The sequence below is a fragment of the Podarcis pityusensis genome (genome assembly GCF_964106645.2).
Source record: "Podarcis pityusensis genome assembly, chromosome: 5".
Taxonomy (NCBI): Eukaryota; Metazoa; Chordata; class Lepidosauria; order Squamata; family Lacertidae; genus Podarcis; species Podarcis pityusensis.
Window position 1 is genome coordinate 14,215,618 of NC_138032.1, and position 23,217 is coordinate 14,238,834.

The 23,217-nt window shown below is 44.2% G+C and overlaps 1 protein-coding gene across 2 annotated transcripts in view; it reads right to left on the minus strand.

Moving 5' to 3' along the window:
• The window catches only part of FNDC3B (fibronectin type III domain containing 3B), a 282,075-nt gene that overhangs the window by 45,451 nt on the left and 213,407 nt on the right, over positions 1 to 23,217 (minus strand). For both annotated transcript variants that reach the window (XM_081007808.1, XM_081007807.1), the window contains exons 8-14: positions 19,032 to 19,189; positions 16,400 to 16,459; positions 11,728 to 11,866; positions 9,922 to 9,975; positions 8,428 to 8,552; positions 6,062 to 6,236; positions 1,338 to 1,424 (exon numbers count right to left, since the gene is read on the minus strand). In XM_081007808.1, coding sequence (XP_080863934.1) covers positions 1,338 to 1,424; positions 6,062 to 6,236; positions 8,428 to 8,552; positions 9,922 to 9,975; positions 11,728 to 11,866; positions 16,400 to 16,459; positions 19,032 to 19,189 — 798 coding nt within the window. The remainder of the gene's footprint in view (positions 1 to 1,337; positions 1,425 to 6,061; positions 6,237 to 8,427; positions 8,553 to 9,921; positions 9,976 to 11,727; positions 11,867 to 16,399; positions 16,460 to 19,031; positions 19,190 to 23,217) is intronic.

The window sequence follows — 23,217 nt, forward strand, 5'->3', positions numbered from 1 at the left end:
ACCACAAAACTGAGCAGTTGTAAACGAGACAACAAGAAATTCCTTCCTCGGCACTGGTTTCAAAGGTTTCTGAACAAAATAGAAACCTGCCAATTTTGTTTGCTAGAGGTGAAAGTGAAGCAGTCTCCCATTTTAAAAACTGCTTTCAATTCCCGCAAAAATTGTCTGCCTCCCACCTGAAAACAAACACTTAAAATAGTTACCAATAGGAGATACGTTTTCAATTCTGAATATTTCCTGGCATTTTAATTGCTACTTCTTTGAGCCACTGTGTAACAGCTGACACTGAATTTCAACAACGGAGCTGCTTTCATATTGCTAAGTAACTATTTCTGTACACACATATATATTTCAAATCAACCTAAGAATTGTGTACATAAAGTATAAACTCTCAAAAAACAAAGTTAGGGCATCACCTAGTGGCCAGATACTAAAATTACAACTAAAATTAAATCCAGATTTTATTTTTTCTGGGTGCAAACTCCAAGTAAGATGAGGAGCAGCAAGCAGATGTAAATTAAATAGGAATGAAAGTTTTTAAATAATTCACCCAATTTTTTAATTAACTGGTAGGAACTCAATGTCAACGATAACTTGAGTGAAAGACATAAAAGGTTTTGTTTAAATGCTATTTTGGTTCGGACATGTTAGGATAGCAGAGCAAAAAAGGTAATATTCAATATGGCCTTTCCTTCTAACCATTTTAAAACTGATTTTTGTTTATTAAATTGCTAGCAGTTTTCCACCTGCTCCATGCATTGAAGTCTTGGTAGTGTAGCAGGGTTGCCATATTTCAAAAAGTAAAAACCCAAGCCTTTTTTTAGGAAGACCCCAAAATCGTTGAGCCTTCCCCCCCCCCCTTCACAAAAATGCAAAAAAACAGATCCAGGCCTTTCGGAAATCCCCACCCCCCCGGACGTCAATTCCAGACTTTTGCTTCCACCCCTCTTCCAAAATATTTTCATTGCTGTTTCAGTAACAGAGAGCATCATAAAAATTCAGAGTGTGAGCAAAAGAAATTGAAGATAATTTCTAATGAAAACAAAATGGGCTGCGATCCTAATCCTGGAGCAACAGGATCTAACAGAGTGGGGAGGCCATCACCTGTTGCTGGAGCAGACAGCACGGGGCAAGCTAACTCCCCCAGAATGCCCCATCTTTTAACCCAATAATCTCATTTCTCCAAACATCTAATAAATATAACATCACAATAAATATAACATCACAATATAACATCACAATATGAAGAGTTAAGTCCTGCAATAGAAAACTGGTGTCAAGGGGGGGGGGGTGATTTAAAAAGGAGAGAGAGAGAGAGAGAGAGAGAGTGCACCTACCCTGAATTTATATTGTGTGCTTCTTTTAAGATTTTTCACAGTACATGTTCGGTCTTCTCCAGTGTACTTTGGGTGAAACACACTATCCTAAGGCGTAAAGGAGGACATAAGTTAAACAGGAACTACAGAGGCAATTAAGGAACACTGTCAATCTCATTACGTCGCTAAGCGACAAGGCACTGTTGCCCCATGAAGAGAGATGCTCTTCTCTATCGCAGAACGTGCCTAATAATAATAATAATAATAATAATAATAATAATAATAATAAATTATCTATACCCCGCCCATCCGGCTGGGTTTCCCCAGCCACTCTGGACGGCTTCCAACAGAATAATAAAATACAATAACCTATTAAACATTAAAAGCTTCCCTAAACAGGGCTGCCTTCAGATGTCTTCTAAAAGTCTGGTAGTTGTTGTTCTCTTTGGCATCTGGTGGGAGGGCGTTCCACAGGGCGGGTGCCACTACCGAGAAGGCCCTCTGCCTGGTTCCCTGTAACTTGGCTTCTCGCCGCAGGGAGGGAACTGCCAGAAGGCCCTCGGTGCTGGACCTCAGTGTCCAGGTTGGACGATGGGGGTGGAGACGCTCCTTCAGGTATACTGGACCAAGGCTGTTTAGGGCTTCAAAGGTCAGAACCATCACTCTGAATTGTGCTTCAAAACGTACTGGGAGCCAGTGTAGGTCTTTCAAGACTGGTGTTCTGTGGTCTCAGTGGCTGCTCCCAGTCTGCATTCTGGATTAGTTGTAGTTTCCGGGTCACCATCAAAGGTAGCCCCACATAGAGCGCATTGCAGTAGTCCAAGCGGGAGATAACCAGAGCATGCACTACTCTTGCGCGACAGTCCGCAGGCAGATAGGGTCTCAGCCTGCGTACCAGATGGAGCTGATAAACAGCTGCCCTGGACACAGAATTGACCTGCGCCTCCATGGACAGCTGGGAGCCTTCCTTGCAGGCAAAATCCTCTCCTTCCAGGTTCCTCCCAGGAATTCTGTAGTTCTGAATTATTATTTTTTAGCTGGTTGCAGAATGTCTCTGGTGTGTTTGTTGTGGGCTTAAAAAGCAGAGGATGAGGGAGAGGGGGGGAACACGCCGATAACTTGGCCCTACCTCTCAGGACTGCACCAGACACCGCCCTCTTATCAAACCTTCCTGGGCTACCGTAGCCTGTTTGCCTCCTGAAACAGCACTCAAACCAAACATCCAAGCAGATGGAGCGCAAACCCAGTGTTGCCCCTTCCAGCCATGTGGGCATCTTCTCACAAGGAGAGGCTCTTTTCACGAGCATGAATCTAAAGCCTCATATATGAGCTTATGTGGCACCAAGAGCCTTGCATTTTGAGAGGTGGTCTGCATTCAGCAGATCCTACCTGCTCGTCAACGCTTTGCTTATAAACTGAGGGTTCACTGCCAAGCTTATCAAACAAGCCAGAACACTGCGTATGTGTGATAAACCTGGAATAGTTGTAAAATGCTCATATTTGTGGATCGGCTGTATGAGCCTTCCTGAACCTGGTGCCTTCCAGATGTCTTGGACTACAACTCCTATCAGCCCCAGCCCACGAGGTTGGTTGCGGACTGATATGAGCCATTAATACTTGCAAACATGAGCACGGTGATGATTTAAGGTACCACCATCCCAGCAGAATATCAAAAGCTGGACAATGGGCCATTGACATAAACAAAACAGAGCTGATGTATGGGCCAACAGTTTGCTTGGTAGTGGTGGTAGTAGTAATAGTAATACCGTATTTTTTTCATGTATAGGACTAGGTTTCCCCCCTAAAAAATAATGTCAAAAATTAGGGGGCGTCTTATACACAGATAGTATCTCCCCCCATTTTATTAAATCTGAGTCCCCCAAAATAGGGGGTGTCTTATACATGGGGGCATCTTATAGACGGAAAAATACGGTAACAGCAACAACAACAGCAACAACAACAACAATAGTACCCCACCCATCTGACTGGGTTGCCCCAGACACTCTGGGTGGCTTCCAACCTATTAAAAACATAATAAAACATTAAACAAACTTCTCTATCCAGGGCTGCTTTCAGATGTCTTCTAAAAGTTGTATGGTTACTTAATTCCTTGACATCCAATGGGAGGGTATTGTACAGGGTGGGTGCCACTACCGAGAAGACCCTGATGCTGTTTCACCACCATTGGAGGATGACTCATGGGGGCTACAAAGGAACTAACATGTTGCACTGAGATTGGGCAGGAGAGAAACAACTCAACCTAAGCTTTGTCCTTTCGGCCAATTAAGAATTAACCCCCCTGCAAAAAAAAAATGCTGTGTGCTTGACATACAGTGGCAAGCAGCAACAAAAGGATTGCCTCTAATTGGACCCCTTTGCTCTTTTGCTTTGCACAGGGAGCCATTTTGGGCGCAGCACTGCACACGTACCAAGTTCACACTTGTTAAGGCGGCACAGCCTGCAAGAGGGGTGAAGAGAAGAGCTGCCCAGAAATAGGGTGGGTAGGTGGGGAATTTAAGCAAAGCGCAGTGGAAACTAAGGACACATAGAAAGTACTCAGAAAAAGCTCTCCACCTCCAGCACTCCCTGGTCTGGTTTCACAAAGGATGCATAGATTGTCCCTTGCAGCCAAGGACACCATTATTTCTGGGTCCCTTCAATGTTGTTTCTATGGCACCACATAGCGAATCGTTTTGTGTTGCGAAGGTTTCATAGAAACGCTCAAGTGTAGAGCACTTTAAGCCCAGCGCATCTGATGACGAAGGTTCAGGCTCGGATTCAGATATAACTTTTGTTACATGGGTCATAGGAGATCTTATTAATATAACCCTCTGTTCACAATGGACTCAGAAAACTCAATCGCAAGACCTATACAAATGTTATAAAAGGCCCTTAAGACATTCCAGGGCACTGTGACTTTTCAGCTTTTCAGCTAAGTAGCAACCAGGAAGACAATTCAATATGCAGAAGCCCCCAATTTATTCTTATGGGTGCAGCCGCATGAATTTCTGCTTCTGTAGATATTGAAACAGTCTAGTGGGGCCTGCAACAAAACTTTGCAGCATGGCATGCTGCAACAGCCATCCACACACCCTTAAAGGATGTGTCATTCCAACCACACTAGCCCTGGCTTTCTGCCTCATCATCCCAACAATCAGTGAGTATTCCTTCCCCAACCATTCCCTCATTTTCTCCCACTGCCCTCTAGACTCCCCCCCCCCATGTTTATTTTTTTCCTTCCTGCAAATAGTGGGGTTCCCCCAAGCCTGCTAATATATCCTTCTCCCTGCCTCTCTCTCTCTCTCTCTCTCTCTCTCTCTCTCTGTCTGTGTGTGGCATTTTGGCCGCATAAAGGATCCACACCGACAGAATGAGCTCACTATTTAATTTATCAAATGACATATAACAGATGAAAGTATAAGAATTTTGCTCTGTGGCTTCGTGAGCGCCAAAGTCTACTTGGAGCAAATAAATTCCAGCCAAGACTCTGTGACACATAACTATTTCACTTCTGCCTTTCCCAACTTCTCTACCATGGAGAGACAACATGGGTGGCAGTTATGTGCTGCCAACCTGAAAGAATGAACCTTTGCTCTCCCCAGAGCCGTGGTTCCTGTCAGGAGTTGGTCAACCTCCGTGGGATGTCAACTGACCCAGAGTTATTGCGCTGATGTATCCTGACAGTTCCCAAACTTTTTTCATCACCAACCTCTTGAAATTTTCTAATGGTCTTGGTGGACCACTTAAATGATTTTTTCTGCCTGTTGCAGCAACTCTAATGCACTTTGGGAGTTGATGTATACTCTTTAATTGCATTCCTATTTATGTTGCATTACCCTTTGCATCCCACAGAAATCAAACTATAATATACAATAAAATGCAATATGCAAAATGGTAACAGAAGCAATAATACAATTAAAATCAGTACGGATATTTAATGCAAGCATGACATGGACCACCTGAATGATGCTCGTGGACCACTGGTGGTCCATGGACCACACCAGGGGTAGGCAACCTAAGGCCCGGGGGCTGGATGCAGCCCAATTGCCTTCTCAATCCAGCCCGCAGACGGTCCGGGAATCAGCGTGCTTTTATATGAACAGAATGTGTCCATCTCTGGGTTATTTGTGGGGCCTCCCTGGTGTTTTTACATGAGTAGAATGTGTGCTTTTATTTAAAATGCATCTCTGGGTTATTTGTGTGACATAGGAATTCATTCATTTTCTCTCTCCAAAATATAGTCCAGCCCCACCACATGGTCTGAGGGATGGTGGACCGGCCCACGGCTGAAAAAGGTTGCTGACCCCTGGACCACACAGTTTGGGAACCTTCCTCCACAGGATAAAAGCACACCTCGTTTTTAATGCACATCCTTGATGATTTGTGCTCATGATGCTACCAGGGCAGTCATATGCAATACCACTTTCATTACTGTTTGCGGCTGCAAAAGTATTGGGGCAGTCACACCCTGTAACATTTTGTACCACCAATGTTCCAATTCCGTTTTTGTCCCGCTTTTGTTGCACGTAGCCCCTCTGCGAAGCAATAACGTGGCAGCACTGGGGAAGCCTTGCAGGATAACTAGTACACCATTATCGTGTTAAGAACATGTTGCAGAATACACCTGTGATAAAACACCAAGAGGAGGGGGGTGCCCTGGATTTTCAACCCAGTGCGGGCTTTCCTTTGTATTCAGGGTTCATGCCGGACCTTCCTGGATTCGGTTGCATTAACTCAGAACTTACATTATCCTCCTCCTGAATCTCCAGGGTGTAGGTGGTGACTTCCTCTGGTGTGCAGCCTTCTGCTTTGTTCCACTGCAGGGTGACCCAGGTGACTCCAGCACGGACAAGCCTCGGTGCAGAGGGGGTTTGAGGAATATTCCCTGACGTGTAGCATACAACTTCTTGGCTGAAGCCACTAAGGAGCAAAAGAAGAGGGAGAGCGTGGCCCTTCAAGCATACTGCAAAGTGCAACGGGACACGCACCCCCCCAAAAAAACGAAACCCCTTTCCTGCTTAGTAGTCGCACACTGTTTTGAATTCTAAATTGAATCTTAGTGAGCAGGTGCTGGGCAGACACTGGATTTGCTAGTTGCCGTTCAGGATGGAGACTTCCCCTTAGATCAGGCATAGGCAAACTTGGCCGTCCAGATGTTTTTGGCCTACAACTCCCATGATCCCTAGCTAGCAGGACCAGTGGTCAGGGATGATGGGAATTGTAGTTCCAAAACATATGGAGGGCAGAGTTTGCCTATGCCTGCCTTAGATAACAAGGCTGGCTGAGATGACGAAGTGCCTCATCTGAACCTGTGGCAGTACTTGAACGAAACAAAGATAAGGTATAAAAAATGGGGAAAGGGCTCATGTTTTGGAACTTGCGGGACTAGAACTTCTGTTTTATTTGGTGCCCGTGCCCGCAAAACAAGGAAGCCACAGATCCACACCTGTCAATTCTTCCAGCCCTCTACCAGTCTCTAGAGAGTCTCTTGGCTGAACTTCCTCGATCACGTGCGTTGCTACCCCTGAACATTCTACCAGACTTTCTCCCTGAGCTACTTCTGTTCTGCTTTGCAAATCGTGCCTAGTCTTGCTTTCTGTGACTACTTGGTCTACTAAAGGTAAAGGGACCCCTGACCATTAGGTCCAGTCGTGACCGACTCTGGGGGTGTGGCGCTCATCTCGCTTTATTGGCTGAGGGAGCCGGTGCACAGCCTCCGGGTCATGTGGCCAGCATGACTAAGCCGCTTCTGGCAAACCAGAGCAGCGCACGGAAACACCGTTTACCTTCCCGCCAGAGCGGTACCTATTTAGTACCTATCTACTTCCACTGGCGCGCTTTCGAACTGCTAGGTTAGCAGGAGCAGGGACCGAGCAACGGGAGCTCACCCTGTCACGGGGATTCGATCCGCCGACCTTCTGATCAGCAAGCCCTTGGCTCTGTAGTTTAACCCACAGCACCACCCACATCCCTACTCGCTCTACTAGTAGAAGCTGAATACGGCTTTGTTTCGTGTTTCTAATTCCAGTTTACGTTTTAGGATTTACTGCGATACACAAACACCGATACTTCAGTACACGAATGGTGGTATATAATTATTTTTCAATAAACACAACAAATAATTATCCCTAACTTGATGCTGACACTTTTCCGTTTTCAGCTGCGAATCGAGGCTGAAAGGCACGTTCTGTCTCTCTCCTGCTCTGAGCGAGGAAGGCTGTTAATTCGATTTAAATCACTAGTCAGTAAGACTTGATTTAAATCTTTCTTTTTTTTTTTAAGAAAGACTCATTCTTGCTGGTATAATCTTAATATTTACAACCAGATGAAGGTTTCATTTTTGGAATAACAAATTTTCAGTAGTTTTTACAGTTATATAAAAAATTACTGATTTGATTATACCTTTAGAAATACATTGACAGATAATTATGAAATTATTGTGAGGTTTATGCTTTACTTTATTGGAAGGAGAAAAACAATCATTTCCTTAATAACAATTTATTTAACTAAAACAATAACATTATAGCATATGTATCCATGTTTGTTAACTGATGTGGTTAAACGGGTTTAAAAAAACAAAAACAACCAAAAACTTATACTGAGTTTTAGCACACATGAAAAACTTAAAACAAATCCTTATTTCCTGATGAACAGCCTTTGCACTATAATGTAATTTAAATAGAAAACTATCTTTAGAAAGATTTCTCCTCCAAAAGCATCTCATTTTAAAAATCCAATTTAAATAAAATAAATCTAATTTAAATTTTAAAAATCCGATTTTTCTGATTTATTTATTTTTTTAAATCATTGAGTTTTATCCACCCTCCTCCTTAGTCTCAGTGTTGCCCCTACATAACATAGTAGGGACGAAGACGGGTTCTGTCTGGCACTGACTCAGGCTCCCCTGACTGCTGGTCTCCCTGCCATCCACCCTCCCTGCCCTACATGCTCTACTGAAACAAAATTGGTTGGACAGTGTAGAAAGCAGAATTCTGGACTAGGTAGGCCTCTGGTCTGATCCAACAGGGCTCTTCTTATAATTCTTAGCTCTGAGTTCAGTTTGGGAGGCCGGCGACGCACACGGGTGTAGCTGTGATCAGGTGCAACTTACCTCATGCCTATGTCATTCTGAGCTGCTAATCGGAATGTGTAGCCCACAGCCGGACAAAGCTTCGTCAGCTTGTAATGTTTTTGGCTCCCAAAGTAACATTCTCTGAAAACATTGCTTCTTTTTCCCTGAAAGAGAACAACAGCACAAAACTTAATATGGATTCATGAATGTCACATTTTCCAGTCAAAATGGACGATATTTCAATAATTGCTTATCGCTGTTAAAAAAATATTCCTTCTGTGCAATGCCTGTGTGTACCTAACACTGCACACTCTGATTGATTGATCAGCATCCTCAACAGACTAAAGCCTCGGTTTCGGGTTAAAATTTGTACCTGAATTAGCTGGTGGAGCTGACGGCAAGTCTGGGAGCTCCTGGACAGCTTGCCACTAAGCAGCCTACACTGAAGTGCCTGCTTAACGCTCCTTTTGTCCTATTTATTTATTTACTTTCTAAAGAAACTTAAAAGGCAGTTTCTCCTTCTGTATCCAAAGCTGGCAGACTTGAGAAGTAACTTGCTGTCTCAAGCACAATACCGTTTTCTTTCAGGAGCTTACAAAGTTCACCTCTGTAGAGTTTTTGAAATCAGTCACATTTGTTTATCTATTCAAATTGTCTTTTTTACTCTGGTGACAATGTGCGAAAAGGTATTTTCTGTGGTGGCTACCTCTGGAACTCTTCTCCTGAGAGATTTGGATGACTCATTCATGTCTCAGGAGTTTTTGACCCACCTGTTTATTTTGACGGATGTAAGTTATTTTTTGCTGCGGCTTTTTTATATTTTAATGCTTTTCATGTACAGAGGAAGAGCAGGAGAGAAATGGATTTAAAGAAATAAACATGCATACGCTTCCCAAGCTAGGCATGGGTTGGCTGTTATTTCAGACGCCTCACAGTGGATTGTGTTTTGTGTTCCACTGGCAATCACACCAGAGACTGGCTGATACGCTAATAGGTGTTGCAGTCTAAATCTTCTGAATGGCACCAGGTTGGTGACAGCTCATTTAAGACAACAAAAAAATCAAACGTACTTGAAGTCAGCAAATACAAAAATGTACAATTTGACACTCACTTTAAAGACCTTAATACCAGGGACATAGGCTGTGTACACACCATACATTTAAAGCACATGTCATCCCCCAAAGAATCATGGGGGGGGGGGTGTTGTAGTTTATCCCCCCCGCAAAGCTATAATTCCCAGCACCCTGCACAAACTACAGCTCCCATGATTGTTTGGGGGAAGTCAAGTGCTTTAAATGCATGGTCCATATGCAGCCATAATCCCCTGCATGGTTTGAACTGTACTGCTGTTTCTGAATTGCGTTGTTTACATGTTGTCGAAGATGTTTTACAGGGCACAACCACAAAAAAGCTGACTTTACACCTCCAGAGTTCCATTCTCCTGCGTTTGAAGGATTTTGTGCTTCTCTATAGAACAGATTTATGGTAAAACAGAAAGCTCATTGCTGTTTTTCCTGATTGATTATCACTTACCTCATCCCACTCTAAAAGGTAGCTGGTGATTTTTGAACCATTGTCGATAGGGGCCTGTGTATGGGGAGAAAGAAACAGAACAGAATAGGAAACTGGCAGGAAGCTTACAGGAAAAAAAGACTTTTAGAAATCCCCACAGCAAAAATTTAAACAGATGTTGCACCTGGAAAGAGTAAATGGGTTCCATTTACACTTTCATGATCATCATTTATACAGAAACACAGAAAGCTACTTTGTACTGTGTCAGACCATCTAGGCCAGTCAGACCATCTTGCCTACACTGACCAGCAACAGTCAGTTGTCACTCCAGAGTGTCAAACTGGGGTCTAGGAATGCCAGAGGCTGAAGCTGGGTTCTTTTGCAAACAAAGCAAGTGTTTTACCACATCAGCTATACAGTGCCTTCATTTGTGCCTCTTCTGGCCATGAGCGTTACTCTTAAGAAATTTTGTCCCCCTCTGAAGCAAACCTGAAGATTGCCTCACACATCACACCAGCTGTGTGGCAACTACTGAGCAGAAAATCCACAAAGGAAGCGTAAAACAGCTTGTGACGATTTGAGCCAGTTTTAACCACATTACTGAAATTTCCCTTTTCTGAGCCCAAATGTTACAGAAACGTCTTCAACTTTCCACACAAAACGCTACGATACGAGTTCCTCTCAGCAGAAACAGCTTGATGGGTTTAACACCAGAAGTGACGTAACAATATGCCATGGTTTGTTTTAGCCGCTTTTTGGTTCAACGAACCATGAATCATCTCAAAGGCGACCAAACAGGCCACGGCTTGGTTTCTCTAAAGCTTGGCTTGTTCTCCAGCTGCTCTTGCCTCACGTTGCTGCTGCTTTGTAAGCCTCCTGGGGTGGTTAGGCAAGGCTGTTGGATTTGGACGCAACATCAGTTAAAATAAGCCATGGTTCATAAGCTGATACCAAATCATGAATTCACACTTTGTGGCTTGCTTCCAACCCCGCTCCCCCAAACCACGGTTAGCCAGCTAGGCTGAGCTCAGGCATTCAAGCAAGCCTCACTCAGACTAAACAAACCATGGCTTATTGTTACAGGTGAACCAGGCCAGTCGCTGATAGCTTGGAGACAGGAAGAAGATCAGGTGAGAACCCTCAGCTGCCTGACAAAAGCAGGAAGATAAAGAGAAGCCCTTCAAAAAATCCCTTAAGAATGTCCATAGGAAGAGGCCCGAGCCTAGCAGTAGTAGTAGTAGTAATAGTAGTAGTAATTATTATTATTATTATTATTATTATTTATTATTTATACCCTGCCCATCTGGCTGGGTTTCCCCAGCCAATCTGGGCGGCTTCCAACAAAACACTAAAATACGGTAACCTATGAAACATTAAAAGCTTCCCTAAACAGGGCTGCCTTCAGATGTCTTCTAAAAGTTTGGTAGTTATTTTTCTCTTTGACATCTGGTGGGAGGGCTTTCCACAGGGCGGGTGCCACTACCGAGAAGGCCCTCTGCCTGGTTCCCTGTAACTTGGCTTCTTGCCACGAGGGAACCACCAGAAGGCCCTCGGCGCTGGACCTCAGTGTCCAGGCAGAACGATGGAGGTGGAGATGCTCCTTCAGGTATACTCCTTCAGAAGGGGAAGGATTTGATTACTCTTGGGTTCCCTTCTAACTCTACAACTCTGTGATGGTGGGAAGTCCCGGCCCACATAGGAAACAGCTTATTGTTGACGCAAATGTCCTTTCCCTTGCCTTGCTCATATATGACAGAAACTGTCCACCAATCTGTTTTTTGAAAGGATACAACACAAAAAGGATCTCAGAGCTTTCACACTGCTTACCTTCCACTGTAAAGTTAGGGAATTTTTGGTCCTGTGCGAAGGTTTGGGTGGGAAAGGACATTCCGGGGCACAGCTGTGCGTGGTGAAGCTAACGGGTTCTGAACGGGATCCCTTTACTGAATTGTAGACGGCATATACCCTGAAATAGGGAACAAAGTTTGAAGGCGGAAAATAAGAAGGCGTTATTGATCTAGTTGCATCTGAAGGAGTGCTTCCTTGCTCCTTTCGTCAACCTCACTAGAACTTTTAGCAGGTCGGTGTTCAGTGACCCTGGTGAACAACCTAGCGTTATCTGACGCTGTAGCCTTGCCGAACACCTACTGCATGGATTAAGGACACGTGACCTGCTCAGATGCCGTTGGACCACAACTCCCATAGGTCCCAACCTCCAGCATGGCCAATGATCAGGAGTGATGGGAGCTCAAATCCAAGAACATCTGAAGGGCCACAGGTCCTGGACCCCCCGATCTACTGGATTAGTGCCTTGGATGGGAAATGTCCGGGAAGCCAATGTAGGAGCAGGATACCATGCAGACATGTATTTTCTGAAAACAAGTGGTTGTTTGATAAGTTGCAGGAGAAGTTCTGTTAGTGAATTCCTGTTTTTATAATACTGTTTTATTGGTTTTTCTGCTTCGTATATGCTTTTGTGTTATATTTTGGTATACAAATTAAAACAGGTTTTTTTTTTTAAAAAAGAAATATTAAGCAGTTTTTAAAGTCGTTAAATAGATAGATAGATAATTTATTACGGTCAAAGACCAGCTTCCAGAACACAATAAAAACAGAATTCATAAAGATAAAATATACAATTAGAGCAGATTGCAGCAATAGCTCATGAGTTAAAATTGAGATATATACCTACACCCGTACAACTGAGATTTGGGCTACCATAAAAGTTGACACTGAGGCGCCCCAAAGGGCAACTTCAGCTTTTCCCTAGTAAGCTATTTTATTCTAGAGGATGATCTGTGCCTACAAATCTGGGCGCAGAATCTGGCTACCAACCAGGTTGTCTTGTGACCTTTGCCTAAGAGGAGAGAATTAAGTTTAGACTTGTCTGAAAGATCGGCGAGCCTCTTCGGCAAAGGATCAATGGTGTCTCTACGAATCTCAGCATAAAAAAGACATCTAAAAAAATATATGTTCGGGGCTTCCTATCTCTCCTAATGGGCAGGCGCAAAGTCTCTGTGCATATGGGACTCTTCTATAGGAGCCTTCCAGAACCGGTGAGGTCAAGGGCCAGCTTCTAGCAAGAGTGAAAGCCCTTCTTGCATTTCTGGATTTGAGGAAACAGAGATATGTTGCTGGAGCGGCTACGTATCTCCCGTTTAAGTAGTTAAATAAAAAATAGATGCTACTGTGTAAGAGGCTCTTTTTACTAGAGAGGACCCAGCTTTTGTAGGGCAGTCGGAACAGTTCACGTTCAAAGGCACAAGCTCAATATGTAGTCCAAATGCAGGGGGATGGAACCGGAAACTAACCATCTTCAGTCCAGACAAGCCCCCTCTGCCAAATTCAGGTTATTTATTCACATCAACATGGCCCTAACCTGGTTCAAAAATGACCTCCTGTCTCCATATTTTGAGTTTCAGTGTTCTCTCTTTTTTTTGCAGGCTGAGCAGTGAATCAGAACCTGGTGTGAGAGGCAAGAACATTTGCGCCATCCATTCGGAAAGGCATTCCCATGACTCTACTGAAGGGCTAGAATGGGAAGCTTTGAAGAACTGGGTTGGAGTTCTCAAGGAAGACTAGCACTCCTTGAGAACTGGTATAGGGCATAAGGCGTGAGCTAGTGCAAATCTTGCCTCATCAGCTCGCCTTGGGATATATGGCAATATGTGCACCGTATCTACTACATTGTAAAATGAATGTGTCAACACAAATATTTACGCGTTTGTACGTGAATCATTCGAAAGCAGAGCTCCTTTAAAAGGGATGCAGACAGAACAAAGCAACTAGAAATTGTATCAGAACATTGTGTGGGTTTCTATTTGAGGCTACTAAGCGCTGAACATGACCCACAATGACATCTCCTTGGGAAGAAATAAAGACACCTGCATTCACAAAGGAGTGACATATGAAAGATGCTGGAAAGCCTTATACAGTAGTGTAGGATTCTCAGGCATTGCAGCAAAAACCACAGGCATATTCCAGAACAGTTTATCCCTCTGAAAATGTCAACCTCTGGAAAATGCTGCCAAGGTTAAGACACTCTTGACTTCGCTTTTGTGCTCTCTCGTCTAAACTGGGCAACCAAATGAACACGTAAATAGCTTCTCCCGTATAACCTCGGGTGTGCTGTCGTTTTGGATGCAACTTGGATCCAGCCGTATGTTTTCTCTGTGAATCATTTCTAGGCCGTATCTCTTGAACGCCTTCTTTATTGGCGTGTGAATGTGGGAGACGACACATGGAGCAAGCAAAGGAGACAGCCTCTCTGCCTCTGCCAAAACATAGCAAGGCAACCCAAAGCAATTCCCTCCCTTAAACCAAAGGGAACCAACGGCTGGACAAGAATGATTCCCTCACACTGCGACATGCCAGAGAAGGGAGTTCTGGTGGTGGCAGAGAAACACAAAGCCCACCCTCAATCTAGCACAGGTCCCCAGGAACCTGTTTGGGGATTTAACGTATTTTTCGCTCCATAAGACACATTTTTTCCTCCTAAAAAGTAAAGGGAAATGTCTGTGTGTCTTATGGAGCGAATGCACTGGACGGCAGAGGGATCCCTCAGCTGCCGCTGCAGTCGTGAGCTGAGGGATACCTCCACAGCCGGAGCCATGGCTCCCGTCCGTTGCTCGCTGTAAAGCAAGCAGAGGAAGAGCCACTGACATGCTCTGCACAGCTCTCGCTTTAAAGGAAGAGCTGCGCAGAGCGTGTCAGCGGCGCTTGCTCTGCTGGCTTCACAGTGAGCTGGGAGGAGGGGCGGAAGGAGCTCCCGTCTGCCCCTCCTTCCGCCTTGCTGTAAAACAAGCAAAGCATCTGTCCCGGTGTGTCTGCTCCTCCTCCTCTTGCTCCGGCATTGCCTCGGTTTACAGCGAGGCGGGAGGAAGGATGGGCAAGCAAAGTGAGAGCTGCGCAAAGCAGGACAAAAGCCATGTAAGCAGCTCTTACTTTTCTTGCTTTAAAGGAAGAAAAGCAAGAGCCGCTGACACACTCTGCGCAGAAGTTTTTTTCCTTGTTTTCCTCCTCTAAAAACTAGGTGCGTCTTATGGGCAGGTGCGTCTTATGGAGCGAAAAATACGGGTATCTTCTTGCACCCTTCTCTGGGGTCTGGTAGTATCTGGGGAGAACTTGGGCAGTAGCCAACTACATCTTAGTCAGAGCAGATCCATTAAATTTAATGGACGAGACTAAGTTAGGCGAATTAATTTCAATGGGTATACTCCAAGAAAAACTTAGGCATTTCCATAACTGCTTGTTTTTTGCATTTTACGTGACTTTTCATATAACGTAAAAGCCATTTTCTGGAAATCAAGTGGAAGCTCAGGGCTCATTTCTGTGTCGTTTCCAGGAAAATACCATTTTGCAACTCCCTTAACTTGGAAAATGGTGGGAGTTTTGTGCTGATAAGGTCTGGGGCAGTATGGCGGCCTGCAGTTCTTTCCCGCCATTTAAAATTTAGCATGGTGGCATATTAACCAAAAAGCCACATTTCTACAACACAAGGTACTGCTGTGTAAAGGGCGGTTGAAATTGGGACAGAAGTGCTAGTATTATATATACAGTAAAACTAATGCAATAAACTCCATGTCTGAACGCAGCCTTAGTTGACAATCATCCGTGGGTTGCACATTCATTAACTCAAGCATGGAGAAACTCTAGCCCAAAGGCCTAACTGAGCCCACCAAGCCTCTTCATTCGGCTGTGAGGCTGCTTGGGCCTAGCCACGTCCACGTTTGATGTGGGGCAGGTAAAGACTCAGCTGGGATGAAATGGAGACACTTAACTTTGGGGGGGGGGGCTTTTTTGCGTTTTGTTTTTAATACTCTGTGCTGGAGCCTCCAGTTGTTGTTGGACTACAAATCCTATCATTCCTAGCTAGCAGGACCAGTTGTAAGGGTGATGGGAATTGTAGTCCCAAAACTGGAGACCCAAGATTGGGAAACCCTGCTCTAACAAGACTGAGACACAATATTTTTTTATTTGTAGGCAGGAACATCTAGTCTACCTTATTCTTATCACTCAACCATTCTAGAAGCTTTTTTAAGTTTTTCCTTAGAAACAACAATCCAGCAACGGAATGTAAAACAACGAAATAAATCTAAACAGGCAGGGAGAGCTTTGGAGCACACAGCCTGTTTAAACATGTGTGGAAAAGGGGTCTTATCCTTGACCTATGTAGTCAAGAGAAAAACAGAACATTTCCAGTATTTTACGTTTACTCACATTACAGTGACCGTCCAAATATTGACAATCCCAGATAACTTTTGTTAATACCTGTAAACTTAGCGATACACTGAGGAACACCAAGTTGCCAACATTGACTTAGATTATGTCCCAAAGGAGGGGAAAACACGATTCTGTTTTCAAGCACTTACAAAATTAAGCCGGATAATTAAATATCCACATGTAAATGTCAGCAACTATAAAGTTTTGGACAGTCCGCTGCAACATTTATCACCGAATGGATTGAATCTGCAAAATCTTACCAACCAATGTAGCTCACCTGACATGATATTCCGTTGCTGGCCTAAGATCTTTCAGTTTGTATTCCAATTCTTCTCCACTAAAAAAAGGAAATGAAAAATGGTAACCTTCATACAAAGAGTGCCAATTTACATAAATGTATAGCACACCTTACTTCTAAAGACGTAAAAAAACCAGCCTCTGAAGGAAAAGTAGTAATTTCAAGCAGTGCAAAATGCAATTAAGCACAATTGAGCTAATCCCAGGTTTTATTTTCTATAACAGAGTACACTGTAAATATTTCTTTCATTCTTTTTTTAAGGACAGAGCAACCTCTAATCAATGTCTAACACAGTCCAGGCATGCTCACATTGCTAATTCCAAAAAGAGAAAAATGGTCATCAATGGATCATGGAGGCTACAGGCATAAATCAGTCCTACCCCACTCTTCTTTTTGGGTATTCTCGAGTCAATTCTGGCACTGTTTTACAGCTTTTACAAAATATAGATTTTCTATGTGTATGCTCATTGTTTCATTAGTTTTGTAAACCTCTCTTAAAGGTCAGTATATAAATAATACTACTATGCCTCTTGGATACCATGGAGAGTTTTAAAGCAGTGGAATTTCCATTGGTAAAGATACTGTATAGTGGTACCTTGGTTCTCAAGCTTAATCCGTTCCGTTTGACTCCCGAAACGGTTCAAAAACCAAGGCGCGGCTTCCAACTGGCTGCAGAAGCTTGCTGCACTCAATTGGAAGCTGCGGAAGCCGCGCCGGACGTTCAGCTTCTGAAAAACGTTCGCAAACCGGAACACTCATTTCCACATTTGTGGTGTTCAGGAGCCGATTTGTTCAGGAGCCAAGCCATTTGGGAACCAATGTACCACTGTATTTTGGTACAAAATATGGATTGTGTGACTACAGTGACACACTCACAACATGCAACCTATGTTACGAAAGCCAACCCATTGTGCCCAGCCACTATGTTCTAAACTCGTTATAAGTCCAGAGCACTTACAACAGAAAAGCCTCCGCTGCACTACGCATTTAAATCAGTGTCAAACCACTTTAAACAGTAGCTGCTTCCCCCAGAGAATCCTGGGAAATGATATATATGATATACGATATCTTTATGGTCATTGTCCCATACAGAACAATGAAACTGAAAATTTACATAAAACATTCAAAACCCCCTAAAAACTCCGAAACCCCATTTTAAAATACAATATACTGTAGAGACTCCTTATGCTGCATTTAGAACCAGAATTGCATTTGCGTAAAAACTGTTTATCAGGCGGCTAGTCCTGGTCTTTATGACCCTATACCTTCTTCAAGAAGGCAGAAGCTGAAAGAGATCATTTCCAGGGTGCGTACTATCCTGCACTATCTCTGCAGCTTTCTTATGGCACCTGACAGCATAGATTTGATCCAAGGTGGGAATAGTGCACCCAATTATTCTCTCTGCAGTCTTTACAACCCTGGACAGCATTGTTTTTTCCCTGGCCGTGCAGCTCCCAAACCACACACAGAGACCATAAGTTTATGCACTCTCCAAAGTACAATGGTAAAATGCCATCAACAGGTCCTTTGAGAGATTGTTTTTTCGGAGGATTCTCAGAAAATATAACCTCTGCTATGCTCTCTTCATCAGGTCTTTGCTGTTTTCTCCCCATGTTAGGTCATCTCTCAACTCCATTCCCAGAAATCGAAACACCGAGACCTGTTCCACGCACTTCCCCTCAATAATAAGTGGCTGAATATTCAATTTACATTTCCTAAAGTCCACAATCATCTCTTTTGTTTTCTTTAAGCTAAGGAGTAAATTGTTTTTCCTGCACCACTCCCCCAACTGCTCAACTTCCTTCCTATAGGCCGCCTCCCCCTCTGCAGCCGTGATTAAAAACCAAGCACCGTTGTATCATCTGCAGACTTAAAGATCTTATTACTGTGGGGCACAGTCAGCTGTATAGAGCGTATATAAAAGCGGGCGTAGTTGCTTAAAGGCGCTGAAAGTTGTTAGGAGACCCCTCTTTCTCCCGCAGAGCTACAGTTCCCTCGGAAGAGGGTCTGGCTGTTCAACCAGTCTGGAAATTACAGGTCTGCTGTGGGGGAAGATGGGTTCTTCCAACACGTCTCAGCATCCTTAACAAATTACAGCTGCCAGGATTCTTTGGTGGAAGCTGTGACTATTTAAAGCAATACGATGCTGAACTTATACATAGAAATCCCACACTTCCACAAGCCCTATTGCTTCCCATATTAAAATTCAGTGACATCCAAGCTTATGGAAATGCTCTCAAAGGCAAAAGGTGAATTCGTAAATTTCTTTGCTAAATGGCCTCTTTCTAGATGAAATGTGTGGACTACACAGTAGTCAAGCTGGCATGCCACCAATATTCCGCTCTGGAAGTCATTGGGACACACACACACACACACACACACTCAGCAGACGGCTATTCCAGCTGGTGAACACTATGGGAAAAAAACACTGGGAGGGGAGCTGAAAGGGAGGAGGAAATGGCAAAATGACAACTGTGGAAGTGGAAGGAACATTGTGCTTCACGCTGGAAAAAGAGCGGTGGCAGCTTCTCCTTACCCTTCCAACCCCAACACCTTAGTTTTTGTTTTTTTTAAGACCATGTAAAAATCGTAGCACTTGCATATTCTCTACCTGTAAATCATTTTGTACTTTCCATCCCTCCCTTTGTCTGATAAGGCAACTTCGTAAATACAGGTATAAGGCAAACCGTTGCTGTGCCTATCCACACTCAGAAGGTCATTCGGAGGAGACCATGTGAGCAAAACGGTCCTCGCCTGGATATCGGAAACCTAGAGAGACAAAAGAAGATGGTGTTAGTGTCAGTGGCGAGATGAATCGTGGGCATGTATGCATAGAAGAGGTGAAGACACACAACGGCATCACCAAAGATAGGGTGGTGGTACTCAAACCCCAAATAAACTGCTCCTTGCGCTCTACTAGAAACATTTTGCAGCGGAACCAAGCGCTTGCACCCATCCCTAAGCCTTGACTGAAGCCTTCTTCAGGTACCCCAATTGCAATATTAAGAGTCACAACCCATCCCCCTTAAAACTAGTGGAAGAAGCTGGGCAGCTATGCTTATCCTACTTCCTCTGTCCCCATCATCCTTAATGACTTAAGCAGGGGACTTTCTGAAGTGGGAAACCTACTCTGGTTGGAAAGGCTTCTAGAATGCACAAGGAGCCTAGAGGAGCGCCAACGTTTCCTTCACAGTAGGAGCACTGCACACAGTCACCCTCCAAATCTTGGAAGCTAGACACAAGTAGCTCAGAACTGTGTTCCCTGAAGGCAGAAGCTCTCCAAGGTTTCAGTCAAGGACTCTCTTCCAGCCTGAAGATGCTGGAACTGAACCTTCTGCTATTGAGGTACGGCCCTTCACTGATGGGGCAGACTGAGCACACTCAACCCCACTTCCTCCTCTATGGTAAATGAATCCTGTGCACAGACACATGCCTGGAAGACTGTTTAGGCAGCGGTTCTCAACCTGTGGGTCCCCAGATATTGTTGGACTACAACTCCCACCATCCCTGAGCTCTGGCCTTGCTAGCTAGGGGTGATTGGAGTCGTAGTTCAACAACATCTGGGGACCCACAGGTTGAGAAAGGCTGGTTTAGGGAGATTAGGATTTCCCATGTTTTTCCTCTGCTAATCAGCAGCCCCATGGGGAGACGTGTAAATTTTTCCTCCCATGCCCTCTCTGCTGCTATTAACACGAGGAGGGGGAGGCGACAGGTAGAGAAAGTGGGGCTGCCAAAAATCACTGTCGCCCACATCATGTCTGGTTTTGACCCAGACACACCAAGTGTACGTTTCGTGCCAAGCTCAATCTCTGAGCCCTTTCGCTGAGCCAACAAGGCAGCGATACCGGAGAAGTTATTATCCGCAAACGCACTTAATCTTATCCCGCACCAAAACATCTGTAACCCTGAAAAAGGTCCACAAATGACTTTATGATCTTATTTGGAGTCAACGCCTAAAACGAGTTAATAAATCTTGTGGGCCGTGTTTATCAGGCAAAGGAGGAGTTCACGTAGCATTAACATTTTTCTGAGCTTATGTAAAAAATATAAATAAAAAACCCCACAAAACCACGGTGATTGCTTCAAACACCTGGAATGATTAAAGCTGACATCGAATTAAGCCAGACGTCTGCAGCGAAAGCTCAATGTCTCGAATGAGACGGTGCAATTAAAATGCCTCAGGGATAAAATGGTAGCCAAGAATAAAATATGTTTACAGCTGAAATAAGCCCCTACACAAAATGTTTGATACCAATTAGGCGTTTTATAGGTCAAAATGAGGACAAAAGACAACCAAACTGGATTTGGGGAGGTTTTTATTATTATTATTTTTAAAAGCACAACTGACTAAAAAGAGCACCACCTCCCACCATTTTGTTTATTATGGACACATGCTTGCATAACTGTTTTGCATAAATTCAGAGAAGGACTTGGAACTTCATGTACCATATCCAGCCAATGTTCTGTTGGAATGCATTCTTTCCTTTATGATCGCTAGCTAGGACACACGTATCCATTTAGAACATATGGCTAAAAACAAAACAAAAAGAACTTTCCTTTTTTTTGGTATCCCTTTATAAACTTTAATAATTTGCACAATCCAGAGAGTAAAACAAATAGCAATTCCTGTGGACGTCCCGGGAAGAAAATCTTGGAAAACAGGGAGGATGAGGGGAATTTCACACAGGGAGGCAGCAAGTTATGTCGTTTGTTCTCCTAGGAGGTTAAAGCTCTGCTTTCTGAGAGAGGAAGGTGGCACCACAGCTTCGATGAAATAGAAGGGGGCTGACTGGCACCCTACAGTTCAGGGATGTCCAACCTGTCAACCTTGATTGACAGGTCAATCCCCGGGTGACAGCGGTAGATCGCGGGCTCATTTTCCTCTGCAGGGGAAAAAGAGAATCTGCGCGCGTGCTGGTCGTTGGTTGGCTGCCGCTGGCCTGCTACGGTGGCGTCTCTGAAGCCCCTGGTGGCTGGCCGTGGCAAGTTCACTCTGGCAAAAGGCTTCGCGGATCTCCGGCTGTGCGATGGTAGACCATTCCTGGTGGCAGTTCTCTGCTTCCCCGCAACGGCCCGACTGAAGCTGAACCCCCCTTTAAAAAAGGCTCAACTACTCTGGCTCCTCCCCCCCCCAAAAAATGGGTAGATCACTGCCAGCTTTTCATCCCGGGAGTAGATCGCAGTCTCTTGGGAGTTGGACGTCCCTGCTATAGATCACAGAATTGTAGAGTTGGAAGGGACCCTGAGGATCATCAGGTTCAACCTCCTGCAATGCAGGAATATGCAGCTGTCCCATAAGGGGATCGAACTTGCAACCTTGGCATCATGCTCTACCCAACTGAGAAACCTGAGCTGTAAACCAAGAAACCATGGTTCAACCAGTCACCTCAGCCATGGCTTTAGCCTTAGCCCCACCACCTCCATCTAAAGCTCAAAGGTTTGAGAGGAAGTCTTCTGCATTGCCCAACATGGTCCTCCACTCCTCTGCAGGTTTTCCTGGGAGACATGGGTAGATCTAGGAATCTAAGCTGGCTTTCTCACAATTCTCCAGCGTGCCTGACAGAGCGATGTTGCAGGGCACTGCGGAAAACGTAACATGCCAAAAGAACCACCGTGGTTATTTATTGAATTTCTGCACCGCACTTCGTCCAAGGATCACAAGGCAGTTTGCAATGTAAAAACACAAAAATACAAACCATGATAACAAACAAAAACAACATCCACCCCCAATTTTAAAAGACTATAGGTTGTTTTAATTACACTGGTCAACAACAAATTTGTTGCCTGCGTTTCTTCAGCTGATTTAGGACGAATCTGATGCGCTGAATCTAAAAATCACATTGGTTTTGCTCAGTCAGGTCAAGTTTTTGAGTTATGGCCACATGTCATTTTTTTACATTTTTATTCACATGTACGCTTGTGTGGAGCATTTTAGAAGAAGTTGGAGGGGGTAAAATGCCATGTTGAATAATTGTTTTGATTGGAAATGATTATTTTAATGACAAGAAGTATTCAGGTTCGATAGTTCTGGGTGATTATGTCGAAAAGGGATCAGTTTGAAGCCATAAAACCTCAAAATCTTCCACGAATTGGTGCGGCAAAGCATAAAGTTGGGGGATCAAAACCCCTGGCTCACTCGAGTACACTGAAGGAGAACTATGAAGGGGTGAAGTATGTGCTGGAGAAAATTGGTTATGATCAGCATAAGTGGTTTATTTGTGTTGACCTGAAGATGGTGAACTTTTTGTTGGGACAACAGTCTGGCTTCACCAAGTACCCATGTTTTCTGTGCATGTGGGATAGTAGGGACCGTGCTCAGCATTACACAAAGGAGGACTGGCCTGTGCAGGAGGAATTGGTGCCTTGCAAAAAAAAAGGAACATCATCAACGACCCTCTGGTGGACAGAGACAGAATACTCTTCCCACCGCTGCACATCAAGCTCGGCTTAATCAAGCAATTCACCAAGGCTCTGGACAAGGACGGTGACTGCTTCACTTACTTGTGCCAGGCTTTTCCAGGATTGACCATGGAGAAGTTGAAGGCTGGCATCTTTGATGGTCCTCAGATCCGTCAGCTCATCAGAGATCCAGAGTTCGGAAACTCAATGAACGAAGTGGAACTGGAAGCGTGGAAGGCATTTGTTCTGGTAGTGAAGAACTTTTTTGGCAACAATAAGGCCAGAAACTACGCAGAACTTGTCAACAACATGCTGACTGCTTTCAGAAACCTGGGCTGCAACATGAGTGTCAAGATGCACTACCTATTTTCACATATGGACCGGTTTCCTGAGAACCT